Below are 13,301 nucleotides of genomic sequence, written 5' to 3'. Positions count from 1 at the left end.
CCACTGACAAAGTGTTAACTCAGGACAGGACTGCTTGCTGGGTAATTGGACTTTTATCCGTGGGGTTTTGATCAGGGCTTTGTTTTGGATTAACAGATAATCCAACACATCACTGATGTAAACGAATGCCCTCGCTTCGTCGTACAAGAGTGTCACACACTCTCCAGACCATGAATGCAGTTTTTACTGCAGTGAAAGAAATGCAAATGCCCTCTTTCCATGCCATACCTGAAGGTAGCATTGAATTGCCTTGTCCAAACTCTCCTGAACTTGAATGCAGCGTCTTATGCTGAAAGAATTGCCCTCACTGCGTAGAAATCCCTGCCGTTATGCCACATCTCCAGTATAGAGGGTATGCGCGTGACATCATCATCATACCTGGAAGTTATGTGGGAACGACTAAAAACGTAAAAAAAATAGTTTCTGGACTTCACAGCCCATACATCCAAACAGAAAAGTCCTATCTGATTGCATTAAATAACGTTAAACGGCATTAAACTCAATTTGCCACTCACTTTGCCACTCGATTTACCATTCACTTCATGCATGCGCATACCCTCTATTGTATTCTTTATCAGTATTGCCTTCTTTCTTTCAAACTTGTGGTATCAAGTACCGAAAATAGCCGACCTCCAAGCTCACGTAGCTTGGAGGTCTGATATTTTCAATATTTTCACCAAAAGGCCCTTTTTAGAAATGTCAGCCCCTGCCTCTCTAACATTCTCTGCACATCCCTGCACAATAGCTGTGAAAATAGAAGATCTACAAGCTCACAACGTGCCATGATGCGATGCATTGAGCTTGTAAATCGGCTGTGTTCACTATTTTCAAATGTTTTGAAAGTAATAATAAAAAGGGACACAAAGGTTTCCCCCTTGACAGTAGACCTGTCACAATTATTACATAATAATCGTCATAATCGTTTCATGTTGAAAGAATTTCAGATATTTTCAAATATTTTCCAAATGAGTGTGAATATTTCCACTGTCAATGTTCTTTTTATAGTATGAAGGTGTCAAATATGTCAGTAATTTCTTTGTATATTTAGATTATGTGTCATATCTGCCATGTGCAACTTCAAAGCCTTAAAACCAAACAGAAATGTAATTGTCAACAACAAAAACACAATTGAATGAATCAATCGTTAATCACAATTATTTGAGTGACAATATTAATCATCATGTAAAATGTCAGAATCGTGACAGCCCTACTTGACAGTGACCATATGCAAAGAACCGACTATAGCTGCATGTTAACACATTCATTGGTGGATCAATAATTAAGAAATGAGAAGAGAGGACAGCCAGCTCCTGAACTGTGGTGGTAAATGTGGTTCTGGTCACTACACTTTAATCCATGAGCAATAACAGACAATCATTAACAACTTTCAAACTGGCGTATACAACTATTTTGAGCATGCAGGTGGAATTTACCGAAAATTTCCAAATGTTTCACAACTTTCCAAAAATGTTTCACAATGCCAAGCGTTGTGAGCTTGTAGATTCGCTATTTTTGTCCTCCTTTCCTCCTTTTTCCCCCCACCACACTAAATCTTTCACACAGAATTTTCTCCTATTTTTCCAGAATGTTCACCTATTATGACGTACGGCCCAGAATACGGACACCAGGGTGCAAGTGGTAAGTGTTCGATGTCCATTCATGAAATATTACCACATGAGAGCTGGTTTCAATTTCACTTTCAAAGCAAACTCGTACCAAGGCGAAATGTCTTTTACATTAATATCTGTGAGAATGTCTTCACACGATCACCTCCATCGTCACCTTGTGCTGCTTTTCTAAATATCATTGAATACCATTGATTTACATCATGCGATCCTCAATCTAGATAAACCTGTATTGATTTGGCCAAGGAAAATTCAGTTGACATTGCAGCACGCAGACATCAATGGTTATCAAATATAAGGTCGCCCTCTGCAAGTAACTAGATCAACATAATAAGGAAGGAGACACAGGGATGAAATCTAAACCCGAGGGCGTGTATGTGAATAAATTAGAGATTAGAGATGTACCGATACCGGTTTTTCCTTCCTGACACTGAGCACCAATCCGATACCAGTGTGTAATTTAAACAAATCTAGACAGTGGTTCTTAAAGTGGGGTCCAGGGACCATCTGGGTTCCTTGAGGGTGTACAAATCTGTACACTCTCAGAGTTATGGGGGTGCTCGAAATTAAAAGGTTTTGAGAGCCACTGACCTAGGAATAATAAAATAAATCCATTCATAATTGTTAATGTGCAGCAACAAGTTATAATCATAATGTAAATAGTACAGCAAGTGAAAAAAAATGTGATACATTTCATGGTATCGGAAAGGCATAGACAGACTGTCATACTCGCCGATAGCAGCATTTTAGGCAGTATCTCTAGCCTTTCCGATAACTGTTATCGGTATCGGACAACAACTGTGTAATAAATCACACGTTTCTGTTTTCTGTCCCATTTCCAAATCACATGCACACACATTGTTAAAGAGCTGTGAGGCTCAAGACTGAATGAATGGTGCTCTGCTCTAATGGTGGTCTGGCTCTAATGGAAAGAAGCACCAAGGAGGCAGAGCTTTATATTGATTCTGGTTATTCTGTGAGGTGAACCAAAAAGTGTCCATAAATGAATGCAGCCACATTCATGCAAAGGAGAGATGCTATCTGTCTGAAAGACAAACAGGGCTCCCCGGCATGTTCCACATGCACAACCAGGCAGTACACGTGGTATTTAAACCAAAGATGGAAACACACAACCTGCTAATATCCATGTGTAAACAAATACACGGTCAAATCCTGTGTTTATTTTGGCAGAGTGTGCAAACAGAACACTCTGTAATTGTTAGTCCAAATGGACCCTCACACGTCCATTTGGTTCCATTCGTAAACTCTTTAGGAGTTATATTCACATGAAGGATTTCACAGTGTGCACACATTCGGAACGAGGTTGTAGAAAGGAAACGGGGCATTACAGATACATCAAAGCAATTCGAAGACGTGGATAAAACAGCTGATCTAGCATCGCCATAATCACTCATGTTTCATGTTTGCGTAGGTGTTTGTTTTCATTTAAATGTAAATCATTCATGTAGAAAATGTGATAATCCAAAGTTAATCTGTGACGCTAAAGTAAATAAATGTGACTGTTGATGCGTGCAGTCCATGGCCAGTTCCTAGCTCTGAGTACGTCCGGAGAACATTCACACACGGGGCGGCAGTGGCTCAGGAGATAGAGCGAACCCCTACTTGCTCCCCATGAGCAGCCTTGCATGGTTTCCTCCGCAAATCTGCTATCTGTGTATGAATGTGTGTGTGAATGGGTGAATCATGTAGATGCACAATCATTGTAAAGCGCCTTGGATAAAGGCGCTATATAAATGCACCATTTACCCTTTACAACACATTTTTACAACACACACAGTGATGTGTGTCAAATTGACTATGGTGACACGGCCGCAGTGTGCACAATCCGACTCACGCTGGCATATGGAGAGCCAGTCTGGATTTGTATTTGTTGTTCAATCCATCTCACTATACCTGGCCCTCTGGTAATGGGCCATCCATTCACATGATGAACCTAGCTCCACATACTGTACTGTCAGTAGTGCATTAAGACCTGAGACCAATCCTAAAAATGTTATCTAAAAGTTTTCTGAAAAACCTATGCTTCCATATGTGGTACTCTTTACTTTTTTCATGTCAAGGACCCCCACAATGATATGTATTTGAGGCGTCAAGTGGTTGACACAATAGTTGTGCTCTGGATTTGAATCCTGCAATAGTAGGCCTACTGCAGCCTAGAAAAGCTATTACTTGCTTGACCTCCCGCTAATTAAAGACCTTAGCCAGTAAAATGACCTAAAATAAATATAGTGAAGTGGATCTATTAATACGGTGTCCAGGGAACATTTAGGGGTTATGTGTCCTGTTCAGGGACACTTGACTGACTGTCTAAGCTAGCTATGCGCCACACCCAGGTGCTGCTATCTGATGAAATCGTGTTCACTCACTGGAAATCAAAGTGATGAATTATGTGAAGCGAGGATCACATTGTTTGCCAGCGGGGTATATGGGTCGGGTACAACTTTAGATTGTAACACTGCTGTTTACAGTGCACAACGATAGCATTAAAAAGTAATGAAACAAGCTTTCAGCCTGTTGTTTTCACTGAATGTCCATCTACAGTATTATGACATGCTGTGATGGTCTGTAGGTATCTGAGAAGATGTATAATGCATAAAGTGAATCGCAAATCGAGTGGCAAAGTGAGAGGCAAAGTGAGTTTAACACGGTTTAATGCAATCAGTTAGGACTTTTCTGTTTGTAGTGTACTGTATGCATGGGCTGTCAAGGCCAGAAAGCAGTTTTTTGCCAGTTAGTAGGCGTTCCCACATAACTTCCGGCTATGAGGATGATGTCACGTGCTGCGCATACCCTCTATACATTTGAGGTTGACATTTAGTTTGCTCATTACATTAGAAATATGTTAGATATTGTCTACTTTTTACTGCAGTGAATAGATTTACACAGAAATAAGCAGCAGTTCACAGCTTCCCTTTGTAGTTCTTAAATCCTCATTATTTTGAGTTCAAAAAGTAACACATCCACACTAAATAATGTATTACATCTTGCTGCAAGATGTTTTATTTTATTGTATTGGCAAAATGAATAACTTGGGACAAGCTGAATAGCAGCTTTAATGTGAAAAGGAACTCTTACAGTAAGTAAATGAAAGGGTTTCTGGTGTGCATCATTTTTCTCTTTGTGTTTTGAATTTGACTTTTGGACAAGCACTGAAAACAAAATAGGTTATCTTTCTCCATTTCCTGCTGGGCTGAGCATTTCTCATCTCTCAGTTGAATAATGAAGAAGGCGTCTTCAAAGGCCCTTGGAAACCTGTCCTCTCATTCTGTTGTACTGAGTGTTTTGTTGCTTTTAGTGCTACACGTTGAACACAGACATTCATTGCAACCGTAGGTCGCAGTTAACTATGAAAACCATCACATCTTGTCCATAGATCCGTAGATATAATACGTAATGCCTCAATGTCTATAGCTGTTGTCACATTTTTGACATTGTGACATCACATTGGTGTGACATCACCACCTCGAAGATCAAACCCTGGATATCCGTGACATTGTGACATCAAAATCCGTCCTTGTCTCTTGTGTGCCCAATACTGCCCATATATGGAGATCCCTGCTGAACAGTTGTACAAAACCAGTAAGACCCCCTAATCGGCCGATCCAACCAATATGCCCATAAAAGGGGACAAGGCCTGAGAGACAGATACTGACACGCACGGACGCATGTCTGGGGTCTCACAGCACACGGTTGGTTCTACAGGCAGGGATCTCCATATATGGGCAAAAAAGGGATTGTATGTATGATGTCAGACGTCATAGGAACTTTCACATAACGAGTAACCGAGTAAGCATGTTTGGGGTCTCACAGCACACTGTTGGTTCTACAGCAGACTCCAACTTTTGCATAGCTCAGATTTTTGATTTTCTTTTAAATAATGAATTCCGTCCTGCGCAACCTCGCCCTATGCGCCTTTCGCCCTTAGGCGTCTTACTGGTTATATATGTTGATATGCCAACGTCATCTGTATTTTTTGTAAACTATAGCAAAAATTATACAAACGACCACATTTTATCATTGATATCATGTCAACAATCACACATAGTATACTGTAGGCCTATATGTGTATTGTGACATACCATTGAATCAAATGGTAAATCATTTGTGTCCATAACAGCTTGTTGTCAGGCTCATTCCCTAAATCCGAACATTTTTATTCATGAATTGATCAATAACATTGTTCTTTCTGAGATCATGCTAAAAATATATAATATACTTGAATGCTACTGAATCAATGCATCACTCCTCACTTTTTATTGATAATCATGTGTTTTAAATGAATACAAATATACTAAAACTATATTATAGACTATAACAAAGCTTATTGCTTGGCTGTGATGTTGCTGAGTCTTAATAATATTGGTCCCTTGGTGGGACAATAACAAAGAGCTTATGTTACTGACTGTATGTACTGTAAGTGCATTTCTTATTGATCTAACTTTGATCTTTACATTCTCTCTGAGGTGACGGATGCCTGCTGTTATTGACAAACACCTTCATGGTAATGCCTGTTCAGGACAGACTGTATACACAGTAGTCCAGTTGTTCTCACAGTGGTGTCCAGGGACCCCCAGGGATCCTTGATGGGTTCCAGGGAGACCCCAGCTAAATTACAAACAGTTTAACCACTTTAACATTATTTTATACTTAATGTCCAATCTACAAGCTCACAACGCAGCATGGAGCACTGAGTTGTGAGCTTACAGATCAGCAATTTTATGTATTTAATATATATGTTATTGGGTACCTACTGTACCTGGCCTAAACTCTTTTCAAATAGGGTTCCGTGGCCAAAGAAGACATATCAATTTGGGGGCCCTTCACATGTACATTTTTTAGAATCACTGTAATAGTGTAACTGTACTGCTTCATCCCATTAAGACCTGACCCAATTCTACAAATGCCTTCTATCAGTAGTTATCACACTTTAAATTGTATTAAAAAATGTTATAAAATATCAGCTGTATAAGCTGTGAGCTTGTAGATCTGCTAGATCACAATCTAAAATGACACGGATGCTATCCCAAAGTGAATGGGTTATTCACTTTGTGGCAATGACAAGGCATGATAAGGAGAGACTATATACAGTACGCAGTGGTCTACCGCTTTATTCTCGTTCCTTCTCCCCAGGCTCCCAATTTACAATTTTGGCATTTAGCTGATGCTCTTTAGCAGAGTGACTTAAGAGTGCGAGGATCAGAATCAGCAGAGTAAGCATGAACTCTAGTCAATAAAAGACAAGGTAAATAGTCATAAAAGTAGAGTGCGGAGACGGAGAGAACAGTGCAGTGCCTCAAAGAAACTAGGATGTACCAGCAAAAAGAAAAATGAACCCAGTGTTTGCCTGAATAACATGCTATCTAAAAAACATTCCTATAATGCTTGTGGTCACGAAAAACACATCTATGAAACAAAAAAGTGAGACCAAGTGGCCGCGATCAATCGAAAGAAAAGGTGGCAAGAAGTGGGACAAAGTTAACCTGTTAAACCATCCCGTCGCGTGAATTCACGTGCACACATACAGTAGACATCAAAGGGGGCATGAGCCCCTGCCCTTTTATCCATCTATAAAAAAAAAGTGCCCTCTCCAGACCATGAATGCAGTTTTTACAATGGTGAAAGAATTGCAAATGCCCTCTTTCCATGCCATACCTGACGGCAGCATTCAAGAGAATTGCCTTGCCCAAACTCTCCTGAACTTTAATGCAGCATCTTATGTTGAAAGAATTGCCCTCTCTGTGTAGTAATCCATGCCATATGCCATACATCTCCAGTATTGACTTGATTATGTTCAGTGTGGTATCAAGCACCGAAAATAGTATACCTCCTAGGTTGGAGGTATGCCATTTTCGATATTTCCACCAGAAGGCCCTTTTAGAAATGTCAGCATCGGCCTCTCTATCATTCTCTGCACACCCTGTTCACGCATTATCAGCGTCTGTCAATCACAGGGCCCTGAGCGCAGACACCGATTGGCTCTTTCACCTTTTGGTTTCTGCGAAATGCCCACCCAGCGCTTGGGGTCAGACAGGTCTGCAAGAAAGGCGCATGATGATTGGAATTCACGCGACCTGGACGGTTTACGAGGCTAGGACAGAGCAAGGGCTTTAGATGGAGGTTTGCTACTACTTGCTCCCCTTCATTTTCTCTACTGTGAGTCTGTGTGAGAACTGATCGATTACACCTGGGCCTCAATGTTTGTCAGCAACAAGGAACTACATCCAAAAACACAGCAATGGAAGCTGGACCTTATGAGAGAGAGAGAGAGAAAGAAAATGACAGAGGAAGGAATGGTTGACATTGAAGTCATCTTTAATGGCGTGAATCTTGCCTTTGTGGCAATGCCCTTGACTGTGCGAGGGAGGCAGTGAATGGTGAATTGTGGATGGACAGTTATCTCCAAGGCTGTTAGAAAGCTTGACAGCGGTGCTGCTGCTATCCAACACAATGCTCCAAGGCCCAGAGGATGAGACCGAGGTACTAAATGGAGGAGGTTTACAGAAGTGACAACGCTTGACACCCTCTCTCTAGGCACAATATCGTCGTTGTCGGATGAAAACCTTGTATGTCCAAAACCGTTCGTTTTGCATTTATCATTTTAAAAATGATTAAACTAGTGAAAACAGCCGATCTACGAGCACACACCGCAAGGCGTTGTGAGCTTGTAGATCTGCTGTTTTCACTACTTTTGCGTGACAACCTCGTATGATGAAGCAGGGCTTTACTTTGCAAAAGAACGTACAAATTTGAAACTTGGAGATACGAGGTTTCCACCAGACAACGACGATATGCAGGGAGACATTATTTATAACGGTAGAACACACAAGCCGTGTGCACACACTAAGTGCATTATACCAGTAATGTTAAACATAAATAAGGAATATGGAAGAAATCAGGCATGAAAGACAAATTGGATAGCAGAAATGAGCACGTAAATGTATTTACTTCCTACAATGGAACAAAGGGGAAATGTGAAATCAATTCACCACAAAAAACAATGAGACTATTGTGGTTACTGCATCCTTGACAGATAATTGTGCTCCAATCAATGCCAAATCACCAGGGAATATCTTATACAATAGCTGACCACTTCACCAAATCTTATCCCGCAGGACCTCAATCTCAATTCAATATGCGTCCGATGCCTCTATCAAATACATGTTGTCTTAACTCTCAATAAAGTGCAATTTAATTGATGAACGTATACTGTATTATCTATGTATTCATTTAACAATGCCATTTCAGTAGCATTCTAAATGTTAACAACTGCCAAACATGCTACTCTTAGTGGCATGAAGAGCTCAATTCCCTCTGAAAGTGAGGGAGAAAGGAATGGAAAGAACATGTGTGTGTATGTGTGTGTATGTGTGTATGTGTATGTGTATGTGTGTGTGTGTGTGTGTGTGTGTGTGTGTGTGTGTGTGTGTGTGTGTGTGTGTGTGTGTGTGCACGTGCGTGCATGCTGGCGTGTAAGTGTCAGTGAGAGGGTCGTTGTGTATGGGGGGGTGTTAAATAAATGGGTTTTTCTTTGAATAATGCATTGGTGCTACAGTGCTTGTCCATCTCCAACAGAAGAGGGACAACAGACAGTGCATTCCAGCCTGGCTGCTTTCAGGAATGACTTGTATATGAAATGTCAGTTAAAATCACAGCTACGACATGAGCTGCTCGGGTGTACCGTGTACTAGTCATATGTATGATAAATAAAACATGGCTTTCCATGATTCCGTAACCCTTTATTTGACAAACACCATAGAGTTGTTCCTATACGAGTATCGGAAAAGCTGCAGATACAGCCTAAAATGCTGGTATCGTATCGGCGAGTATGACATGCAGTCTATCTATGGCTATGCCATTCCGATACCATGTTTTATCCCATGATGATATTTCATTTATTTTGACTGCTTCAGTTGATCTTGCATCACTAACTTGGAGCTGCACTTTAACTGTATCATTACATTTGTATTCAGTGGTTCTCAAACCTTTTTAATATCAAGGATAATCATAAACTGAGTGTACAAAATGGAACCAAATTGACCCGTATTTGTATACTCTAAGAGTTACAGACCCGTAAGCGTCCATTTGAAACGCCCTCAGCGTCTGGACCCCACTTAGAGAACCCCTGTCCTAGATTATTTTTAAATCTGTATCGACCGACAAAAATGTCATCGGTACATCTCACAAACAAACAAACACGGTTACTACTACTACTACTGACTGTTTTGTCTGCCATTGTATTAGCTGTCCATTCACCAAAGACACTTCCAACATGTGTCAGAACTGCTCCTGTGCTGAGGTGGACCACAGCACCTACTGTAACATCAGCTCCCAGTACTTGCCGCACCTAAGCCGCGCTACTCATTCGCCGAGTTGGCGATGCCCGGGATCGGACCCATTGACCAAGTTGTCGATGGGCGAATGCTCTAACGACTGAGCAGCGCGAGGTGTTGTAGATCTGCTATTTTTTACTGAAGTTTTACTTGCTTGGGTTCTAGTGGTTAATGTGAAAAGAAGTTCCTATCACACGGAGACCCCTGTAGTAGCTCTGTGGACCCCCTAGGGGTCCCGGACACCCTGTTGAAGACCCATGGTCTAGGGGTTTTGAGCCCACCGTGGTGCATCTCGCTTACTTGATGAATTGGCCCGTGTTCAGGGGAACGAAGCCAGGCGGTAAGGGGGTTATTTGTCACTGCATACATGTTACTCTTATGGGGCTGAGGGCAGAGCATGTCGGCCAGGAATGTAGGACAGAGGGGCACTACTAGGGGCTCCTCACAGGTACAACAGCAGTGGCAAGCAGCGGTAGGAATTAATTGGCATAACGACAACTACATGGGGATAGAAAAGGGGGTAAAAAAATAATTTGCTGCTCTAAATAGGCTACGGAAATGTGAAAAATCGAACCTCTGTTCGAAGTGGAGCTGTGTGTGTGTGTGTGTGTGTGTGTGTGTGTGTGTGTGTGTGTGTGTGCAACAGCGCCCCTCCCTTAACATGTGTGGTCAGAAAAGGTTACTGCAGGCTACATACAGACAGACACGGACGGAGACAGACCCACACACACGGCCACGTATAGGGAGCTTGTGTTCCACACAGCTCCAAAAACACAGACTAGGGCAGGCCAGGGGTGAGACAAAGAAGTTATTTTTTTTCCCAGAAGGTCTCTCTCTAGTCTACACTCAGCTATGGACGCGGGAGAGGGTTAGGGACGGGTTAGGGTTAGGGTTGTGGGGTCAGTGTGACCACATATGTCTAGGCCTATACAGCCTATCAGAATTATCAATTAATGCAACACTAGGCCTACTACTGCTATAAGAACACCGAGTCATTCACAGCACAGCTGGAAACGACGCAGCTCAACAATGAAAGCAGGTTGAAAATTAAGCTATGATGATGAGCGATTTACAAGACAGCTTAAAGACAAGCCATTCATTTGGAGCATAATTAGGCTTTATCAATCACACCTGCCAACTATAACTCCACTCACAAGTTAGCTTCCCAATTAATTAGCCTAGCCTACACGGTATGAATGATCATAGGCTATAAAGCATCTTATCTCCAAAAACTTGTCACAACAATTAGATTTGGGCTTAGAGTGGGCGTGTCACGCCCAAAACCCAACCAAAACAGCTAAATAATGCTCGCAAATTAGCAAAAAGGTGCCGTTGCCACATGAAAGAAAGAGGTCATGTTTTTCACTTGGCATTGAAATGGACTCATTTATGCACATTAAAATCTGTTTTTGCTCATGTAGAAACCCTGCATTATTAAACCCAGGCAGTTGTTCTCAAACATTTTAATTCCAAGGACCCCCATAACTCGACAAGTGTAGCTACAAATGGAACCAAATGGAGCCGTAGTGGTCCATTTGGTTCGATAATACAGAGGGGTTCATAGCTCTGTTCCAGGGCGTCAGTGTAGAGATAAGGGGTTCATAATATGGAACCCCCTGTTCAAGGAACCCAGAGAGTCCCTGGACAAGTGGACCCCACTGTATTAACTTATCAACTTCAATAAGCTATTACCAGAGGCGTCAATTGGGTATGGCAAGCTATGGCAGCTGCCATACCTTTGCTACAGGGGGGAAATAATAAAATGTACTTTTCACCGTGCCTGTTGCTAAGGTCTGGCAACATGACTGGTCACCAGTCATGTTGCCATACCTTAGCTTTTGCTGAACTGACGCCACTGGCTATTACCATTTAGGCTATTCACTTTATTTAAACTCCAACTGCGTTTATAATAAGTTATAGCCTTACCTCGCGCTGAGGTGGCAGGGGCGTGCAGCAGGCAGAGAAGAAACGCGAGGAAGAAGGAGAAGAAGTAGAAGCCACAACTTGTGTAGAATCTGCATCCTCCGCCAGCTGGAATAAAGTGTCCCACCATCATCACTGCTCCTGCTCCTCCGCTGCTCCTTCTGCTCCCGGTCGGACCCGCATCTAGTCGGCTTGCCCGGTAGGTGGTTCCTCTTCTTCTTCACGGACCAGTTAGAACGCTTTTAAACTGCATGGCCATGGGTGTAGTAGAAGTAGGTAAACAGAACCGAGATATATGGTCCATTGGAAATCGTGGTGCGGAGAGAAGAGACGTGTGGAGTGGAGTGTGGAGTCCGGGTGTGTGTGGCTTTCTGGAGCCCGATGGATGGAGGGATGGATAGTTGCTGTGTCGAGAGAGAGCGACGACTGCAGCTTATCTCAGAGCGGAGTGTGTGTGTGTGTGTGAGAGAGAGAGAGAGAGAGAGAGAGAGAGAGAGAGAGAGAGAGAGAGAGAGAGAGAGAGAGAGAGAGAGAGAGCTAGATGCGTCCCTGCCTCTCTGATCTCTTATCCATATCACACTGTGTGAGTGTGGTGGGTCTGTTGAGAAAGTGGAGAGAGTGAGGAGAGAGTGTGTGCATGGGGAGGGGGGAGAGAGAGAGGGAGATAGAGGGAGAGAGAGAGAGAGAGAGAGAGAGAGAGAGAGAGAGAGAGAGAGAGAGAGAGAGAGAGAGAGAGAGAAAGAGAGTGTGGAGACTAGAGAGAGTGAGAATGTGTGTGTGTGTGTGTGTGTGTGTGTGTGTGTGTGTGTGAGAGAGAGAGAGAGAGAGAGAGAGAGAGAGAGAGAGAGAGAGAGTAACCACCATTCAGCAACTACAGATCCCAAAAGCAATTTAATAATAAACTAGAAATGACAAAAGTCATCGTTATATAATCAGGTTGCACTTGTCATTTTCTTTAGCATAACAAAGAATAATACATTACACCAGTGGTTCTCAACCTGTGGTATAGGGACCCCCAGGGGGGTCCCCAAATTATTTTGGGGGTTCCCCAGATGATTAACTTAATGTGCAACATTGTTTTCTCACTCAACAGTAAACAAACTAACATAAAGTTTAAGTGTACAGAGGGCATCTACACATTTCTAAATTGACAATTTAAGGACTTGATAATATATAAAATGTCAAATTAAACATTGGTCAAATTGTCAAATAGAGGCAGAAATTGTGAAAATAGCCGATCTACAAGCTCACAACGCCTTGCAACGCGATCTACAAGCTCACACCGCCTTGCAACGCGAGGCGTTGTGAGCATGTATATTTTCACAATAAAACCGTGTTATACAAAATGTAATGCCTCAACTCTTAGTGGTTGTCATTGTGGGGGGGGGGGGGGGGGGGGGGG

At 42.3% G+C, this 13,301-nt stretch overlaps 1 protein-coding gene across 1 annotated transcript in view; it reads right to left on the bottom strand.

Annotated features, from left to right (window-relative positions):
* Window positions 1-12,032, bottom strand: part of LOC308298072 (netrin receptor UNC5D-like) — a gene marked incomplete at both ends in the record, with an annotated part of 184,911 nt that extends 172,879 nt beyond the window's left edge. The window contains one exon of the mRNA XM_080741635.1: window positions 11,903-12,032. Coding sequence (XP_080597761.1) covers window positions 11,903-12,032 — 130 coding nt within the window. The remainder of the gene's footprint in view (window positions 1-11,902) is intronic.
* Window positions 12,033-13,301: the final 1,269 nt, after the last annotated feature.

This window comes from Nannobrachium achirus, assembly GCF_963921795.1.
Source record: "Nannobrachium achirus genome assembly, chromosome: 14".
Taxonomy (NCBI): domain Eukaryota; kingdom Metazoa; phylum Chordata; class Actinopteri; order Myctophiformes; family Myctophidae; genus Nannobrachium; species Nannobrachium achirus.
The sequence above is the reverse complement of the archived record's forward strand: the minus strand, read 5'-3'. Positions and strand labels throughout refer to the sequence as shown.